Source organism: Rhyacophila brunnea, unplaced genomic scaffold (assembly GCF_057557595.1).
Source record: "Rhyacophila brunnea isolate RB1 unplaced genomic scaffold, BYU_Rbru_1.0 scaffold_20, whole genome shotgun sequence".
In the NCBI taxonomy this organism is placed as follows: Eukaryota; Metazoa; Arthropoda; class Insecta; order Trichoptera; family Rhyacophilidae; genus Rhyacophila; species Rhyacophila brunnea.
The window spans coordinates 21,705,017-21,712,739 of record NW_028232860.1 but is presented as its reverse complement, the minus strand read 5'-3'; the positions used below and the strand labels follow the sequence as shown (position 1 = coordinate 21,712,739).

Sequence of the window (7,723 nt, the reverse complement as noted above, 5' to 3'; positions counted from 1 at the left end):
TTGATTTTGAAACGTAGCAACACAATTGACGTCTTTATAATATTGTGAACAGGTAGTTATTAAAATATAAATTGAACTGGTATTTACGCGGTAGAATTCCATTATTATGGTGTTGAAAGAAAATTATTTTTGTTAATTCATTTATACTTGCAGCTGTTTCGGGCACAGTCATAGTAAATGACTCAGTTTAAGTAGAATTAATAAAAATTACTTTGATTCAAAATCATAATTACTAAATTATTATGTTTATTTGATAATGAAAACAATACAAGATTTAAGATTTAACACTCAAGAATATTGAATTCTTATTAATGAATTCAAGTTGGACTCGAGCCTCGTATCATCCTACTTTGTAAATGGTATGTTATCTAATGGTATATTAATAAAATTAAAAAACTTATATATTTTTTATACAATATATTTATTTATATGTCGTTACAGGTACAAAAAAAGGCATGGACATATTAAAATAACAATAATAATTAGTGAGATCTCAACTTAGTGCAACTCAAAAACATTATATTGTTATTCAGTTCACACCCAGGCAGCAGCCATTTTGTTTTTAGTGATGGTGAATCGTGATCTTTTGAGATGACACGGCACCACCGGAATGAGAATGGCCAGAATAATCTGAAGATGATCCAAGAGATGAGAATCCACCATGTGAAGAATAACCACTTGAAATACCGTGTCCTGAGAAATCACCTCCTTGTCCACCGAATCCGCCATCAAAACCACCAGCGCCTCCTCCGAAAACGTTTCCACCTCCAAGTCCATTACCTCCCCCGATTCCATTTCCATTTCCTCCTTGATTGATTATAACCGGAACTTGTCTCTGGATGACAATTGGTTGAGGTACATTAACAGTGTATGGCCTGTCAACTGGGACTGGGTATGGTCTTGGCACTGGTACCTCTACTCTCTGGACTACTTCGACTCGGACTGGAACTCTGACGGTGTAAGGTACTGGTCTGTTGACATACACTGGCACTGGTCGTTCTCTGGTGATAGTGTAAGGCTGTGGTACTTCTACGGTGTATGGTCGGTCGACTGGAACCTGGACCGGAACGGGGACTTGTCGATCAACTGTGACTGCGTAGGGTTGTGGTACTGGTACTCGAACGGTATTAGTGATGACTTGGTTTCCACCAGCTGCACCACCGCCAAATCCAGCGCCTCCATCACCACCGGTACCTCCGAAATTGCCGCCGTCAAATCCTGAACCTGATCCAAAACCGCTGTGGCCTGAAAAGTCAGCCGATCCAGAACTGTGTCCGCTGTATCCAAGATCTTGAAGTCCTCGTTTCTGTTGATTCTTAGTTTCAGTTGCACCAACAAATGCAAGCATGGCTGCCAAAGCAATGCATCTCTGAAAAAGTGAAGAGATAATGTGTTTTATTCATTTATATTGTGATAGATTGTTAGCTAAATTAATTGCTCCAGCAAACTATACTCACCCCGCATAACGCCCGGTCTTAATCAGGCGTATCATGGGACCCTGCATTTATATGTGAAGCATCAGTAAAATTTATGTGGGGTAATATCTCAAGAGCACCGAAGAATTAGGTTACCATGCTCTCGAGTGTGCTTTGGTTGTAGGTGAAATTGAAGTTGTCCTTACCAAACGAGAACGCACCACGCCTGGCTTTAATTGGCCGTATCACGTGACCCTATATTTTGATGTAAAGCATCTGTATTTTTTATTTGACTATTTGTAGGTGACAGCATAAAATATACGATTCACCATCGAATAGCATGGCTGTAATTACACACATCTTAACGCAACGTACAAAAGTATTATTGTATGGTGCGGAAGTAAATATTATTTGATGACCAGTTTCAGAATTATATTTGTCCAGTAACACCCAAGTTTCTGCCAATAATGGCACCGAAAATAGTGATATGCCCTGGTTACGGTGAAGTTAATATAAATGCTGTGATACCTTTTATAAGAATGTAGTTTCAGTATGAACAAATAATTATTAAAATATTTGGTGTTATGGAAAAGTATTTATAAAATTATGTATTAGAAATATTCCTAAGTTTGGATGAATTGATTGATTTGCAAACGATTATCTTTTTCGCTAGTGTTCTAACCACTGATACCTATATTGACTGAAGTGTCTTCCTTTGTGAGTTTAGCTAACTGCATAATAATATGTAGTAATGAATTTAATGCTGCAATCTGAATGTATTTTGAATTCCGTTAATAATTTAGATATAAAAAGAGTTAAATATATTAATAAGTAATACTATATTAAACAAACCAGTAGTGGTGCCATCTTATATGATTATTAGATCTTCACAAAGCCGCTGCCTTGAACGACTGATGCTACAGTAAAAAAGATTTTCCTTTTTATACCATACACATATTGCAAAGCTGTGAATTCCGACGGATTAACAATATAATTAATTCACATTTACTTTTCTATGGATACAGACATACGTCTAAAATATTATGATAGCGCTTCAAAAATACGTTACCCAAATTATTAATCAAAACGGATAATCCGTCAACTTGATAATATGATATGCAATTAAAATAGTTTTGAATATATTATATTTTATTATGTATGTACACAGTAAAATTTTTTAATTGAAAATATTCTATTAATCTACTCCTACAGTGATGAATAGACTAAATCTAATTAAAAAATATATGTAAGAAGCGGAAAATCTTCTTCTACATTGCCTAAAAGAGGTCAGTCATTATTTTATAATCTGTTGCCCGGAATAGTTCGGTGGACCTGTACCAATGACGGAGGTCCTTATGCCATGAAATGCGGCGTCGTCCTTTCGATAATAATTATAATAAAAGGATAATACATGTTTCTATCTACCCAAACAATTCAGGCCCAATTTTTCGGTCTAATACATCTGTTTTTTTTTATCGAAGTTATGCACAAATGCGCTATTAGAAATTACTTAAAAATAGCGAAAGCTGCTGTTTTTTCAAGGTTATGGGGCACTGATTGAAAAACAAAAGATTTTGAATGTAAGTAAGGCCAATAAAATTGTTTGAAAAAAATACATTCTTAAGATTTTTTTTAAGAACAGTTTGAAGATTATTATAAGATGTTTCTATAACTAAAAATTTCGTGGGAGAACCGACAGAGGTAGATTGTAGCTTTCGAGAAATCTGTTTATTCTGCAAATTATATTGCTTTATAATGTTCTAATTTTGTTTTAATTTCTTAATTTAAATTTAGAAATTCTATTAATTATGACTAATGAAAAATTATTAATATTCAATTTATTCATTTTAATTACAAACTGTGAGTACCTAATATTGTTGTATGTATTTAAAAGCATAATATTCAACAATAGGTGGGACGAAATTTCGCATCGTCTCCAATCGCCGAGCGGCATTCGAGGTGAGATCATGTCGTTTTTTTTTTGTGATGGCGTGGTAAGAAAATATTCTTATATTGTGTAAAGATGACTAAAAAACGTTATGCCTGTACTCGAAAAAGCAAACATGTCAATGAATATATTATTATTATTACTAATATAACAATAAACACAAAACTAAATAGACGCATGTTGAATTTTTATGACAAATTATATTCCGTTCGGCACGCGTCATTAGCACAATCCACGCGTCGCATAGTTACGATCTTTTTAGACCATGCCTCAGCTGAGGTTATAGCATTAAATGAATGTTTTGTCTCTTTTTTTGAATTCCGTTATTTTAAATGTTTTGTATTTTATATTAGTTGAAAATGTCCTTTGAGCTGGACGAAACTGGTACAATTATTTAATACGAGTATAAACAAATGGATTTAGTACAAAAATGTGTTTTATTAAAATAATTAATACAATGCATTTCCACCATGAATTGAGAATTAACACAATTAAAGAAATTAAGATTAGATAAGTGTTGAAAAATAATTTTAATTGCCATAACAGAAATAACGTATAAGGCTTCTTCTATTTTAGCCCAAATTCTTCGATGTTTACTCATTTGTATGATAATTCCACATTAATAAACTATATATCTTTTCATAACCGTAATTTAATTAAATAAACAGTTTTTTCTTCCTCCTGAGTAGAGTCGATACGTTTCTTGAAGGTGGCCAACATCCAAATAAGGTTATAACCCAATGGGTTGGGGTGGGGTATTGATGATTATATATTTTTAATATAAATAATTTCCTTTGCAACATATCTTGTGTATGCAGTGGAGTCTGCAATTTATAGATTTTTCTCGCAATTGTAAAAAAAAGACTTTGAATTGTAAAACTCAATTGGCCGAAAACGATATTTTACGGATGTGTCGTAATTATTCTCTAAATCAGGCATGTTCAACGCGTCCATCGCAGGATGGATTTTGTTCGACCGCACCCACCCACTGAACGGATTAATAAGATAAGTAAAAATGTAAATGTACTTAATAAAAAGTCGCTATAGACCAAGCTTTTGGAGCCGGGATTGGTTAATTATTACAATTGCGGTTTTCCGTGAAGCAGACGATGCGGTCGCTTCGTTAGAAAATGCCGACATCATAGTTAATACAATAATGGAAGTATAAACAATCCTGGTTACTTATCCTATATTTGTATTGTAATACTAAATGGTGATTTATCGGACAGAATCTATTCACGAGGGAGCCTCCAAACATGTCAGCACGTCAGACCTCCACGTTCTTAAAGGTTTTTCTTGCATTTGTCTGTTTAAGATGCCTAGCCAAAAATAAATTATTCTCCATTGTTTTAATATAGCGGTGTAAAAATAGAATGTCGTTAAGTAATAAATGACTGCACACTACATTCAAACAAATTTGTCTTCGAATATTAAGTATAAAATAATGTATTTAAAAATTTGAATATCCGCATAGGCATATGCTTTTGAAGAACATGTCCGATTTTTAAATACACCGCACGCCATGTTTCGTGAAAATATTTTATAACAATATGATTTTACATTTTATCTTCTTTTTCATGTCCGATTCTAATAGGACCATTTTTTGTCCTCCACGGAGTGGAGGTTTGTATTAACAGATTTTTTTGTTTTTACGAAAAACGGATGTTAGCCACTTGCTCAACATATTAGGTTCATACTCTGACTCCAAACACAAATTGGGAAACAATATGTGTATTTGCCAGAGCCAGGATTCGAACTTGGGACCCACGACATTATAAGCCGACGCATAACTATACTTTATACTTAGTGACTTGTTATGTAAAAACGTAGGTATTTACAACGTCAGATTGTATAATATAAAAATATACGTAATACAAAGTGATATTATATTAGGAGAAATGTAGATTTATCACAGATTCACATAACTATTAAAATAATTTATTCAAGACAACAATAGAGGTAGTGCAATTTTTGAGAAATGTTAAATATGTGAAATGCACCGGCATAGAACCGCTCACTTTAAATTACGCATATTACTTAATTATTGAAAATGTATTTTAATTTTAATTACGAATATATTGTAATGATTTTTTACAATGTAAACATTTTTTATTTGGAGGGAGGTTTGTTATAAAAAGATTGTGTTCGAAAATTTAAAGTATCAGTTGTGTCTGACAGCAGTTCATAAAATCACCGACATGAAGTTCATGGTAGGCAATTCACATTTTGTTCTATCAGAATACTCGTAATAAGTATAATGAATACAGGAAAATTTATCGTTTCGTATAAGTATGAAATTACTTGTCTATTTTTAAAGGATCAAAAGAAGCCATTAGCATTTTATAAAAATATTGGCCGCATATTTTCAATTACTAATACACAGTGCTGGCTGGTGATGGCCGAGTAATATTTTTTTTCGCTTGAAAAGACGTAGGTCTATCTGGAAAATTTGGAAAATTTAAATGAAATTTTTATTGTGTATTTGGATTCAGAGAATGAACTTAATAAGTTGAGAAAGTGGCCAACAATCATTTCTATCACAAAATAAAATTATGCTAAAATATAACTGAAATATTAATTATTGAAGTGTTTATATTACTGGGTAGGTATTTAGCCTAGATTAAACCAATATCCAACTGCCCATAAAAATATACAATTATTGTTTCTAAACTTTCGTTAATACTAAAATGCACTTGCAGAAATGTTGTTTGTTTGAAAGTCACAACAACGTTGCTGTAAAATTAAATGTAATTTGGATAGATCAAATTGTATTTATGGGCTTTAATCGAAGCATCTTTCCACAAGCTTATGTGTCGCAACTTATGATGAATCAGTAAAAAAATGTCCCACGAATATGGCTAAAATTGGTTGTTTATTAGTGTATTTATTTATACCTGTCATGATTTCCGGGAAACAATACATTATAAATAATGTATATACAATGTTTATTTACTCGTATTTACGGGAAGATATATGTCAGCCTGAACTAGGCTTTATATAACTTTTTAGTCATGAAAATGTACTCACTTAGGTATTGAAGTATTTTGAATTAATGATTTTTTTCAATACCCAATAATTTATTCATAATAATATGGCATTATTTAATTTTCAGACTTTGCTACCACTCCTTGGGTGCATGGCCGTAGCCTGCGCTGCTCCTAATAAGAAACAAGAAAAACGAGGACTTCACGATCTTGGCTATGGAGGCGGCAGCTTTGATAGTGGAAGTCACGGTTTCGGTGGCGGCGCTGGAGGCGGATTCGGAGGTGATCTAGGAGTGGGTGGAGGTGCAGGAGGAGCTGGAGGTGCCGGTCAAGGACCCCAAGTCATCACCAACACAGTCCAAGTTCCTCAGCCTTACCCAGTCCCTGTGGAAAGACAAGTCCCAGTACCCGTTCGCGTCCAAGTTGATCGACCAGTCGCAGTTCAAGTAACCAGACCATACGCAGTCACCGTGGATAGACCAGTGCATTACAACGTCGATAGACCAGTCCCGTATGCAGTGAGGGTTCCATATCAGGTTCCAGTCATTAGGAGGGTTGAAGTACGTGTGCCAAGGCCCTATCCAGTTCCAGTTGACAGGCCATACCCAGTACAAGTTGCCCAGCCTTATATTGTAGAAAGAAGAGTACCTGTTTACATCAACGCCGGTGGAAACGACCAGGGAGGATTCGGCGGAGGTGCTGCCGGTGGTGCTGGACAAGGATTTGGATCATTTGGAGGCGCTGGTCAAGGATTCGGTGGATATAGTCATGGAGGTTCATCTGATTATTCTTCATCTTCGGGAGCATCTTACTCCAGTGGATCGTCAGGACATTCTTCTTATCATCACTAGAAAATATTCTTAATTATGAAACGACCATCGCATGATATCTTGGTCAATAGTCAATTTTCACAATACTTTTATTGGATTTTATATCTTGAAAGTTCCTACTTAGCCCTGAATATGGTGTAATGTATGGATATGTAATACGAATGACATTCTGAATAATATTGAATACTATGTCTAGTTGATGTACCTGAATATCCAAAATAAAATAGTTTAAACACATCATAATATTACTATTTTATTTTCACTGCACTTTTTAGCTAAGATAAATGAGCGTAGACTCAGTAATTTAATAATTTCACCAATATCATATTTTAAAAGTTAGAAACTCTAAAAATAATTTTCCTGGTTCATGAAATGAGTTAGTATTTACCTCATATAGTATAATGTTCACATGGACTCGTAAAATTTAGGTATTCTATTAAATCCAAGGCAAATTAAATTTATTATCCCATCCGTAAAAGAACCTTACCTAGCGACAGCTTGAAATATTGTGAAAATATTTTGGTTCGGTTTGTAATCGTAAATATT

General features: G+C 34.0%; 2 protein-coding genes across 2 annotated transcripts; one reads left to right on the top strand and one right to left on the bottom strand.

The window, feature by feature from the left end:
• Positions 1-411: 411 nt before the first annotated feature.
• On the bottom strand, positions 412-2,331 carry LOC147071398 (uncharacterized). The gene is made up of 2 exons (XM_085948037.1): positions 2,268-2,331; positions 412-1,369 (listed from the first exon to the last, which is right to left on the bottom strand). The coding sequence occupies exons 1-2, from the start codon at positions 2,280-2,282 to the stop codon at positions 563-565; spliced, it is 822 nt and encodes a 273-aa protein (XP_085804163.1). The 5' UTR covers positions 2,283-2,331; the 3' UTR covers positions 412-562.
• A 3,198-nt stretch (positions 2,332-5,529) lies between these two features.
• On the top strand, positions 5,530-7,418 carry LOC147071397 (uncharacterized). The gene is made up of 2 exons (XM_085948659.1): positions 5,530-5,573; positions 6,476-7,418. The coding sequence occupies exons 1-2, from the start codon at positions 5,562-5,564 to the stop codon at positions 7,196-7,198; spliced, it is 735 nt and encodes a 244-aa protein (XP_085804785.1). The 5' UTR covers positions 5,530-5,561; the 3' UTR covers positions 7,199-7,418.
• The last annotated feature ends 305 nt before the right edge of the window (positions 7,419-7,723 follow it).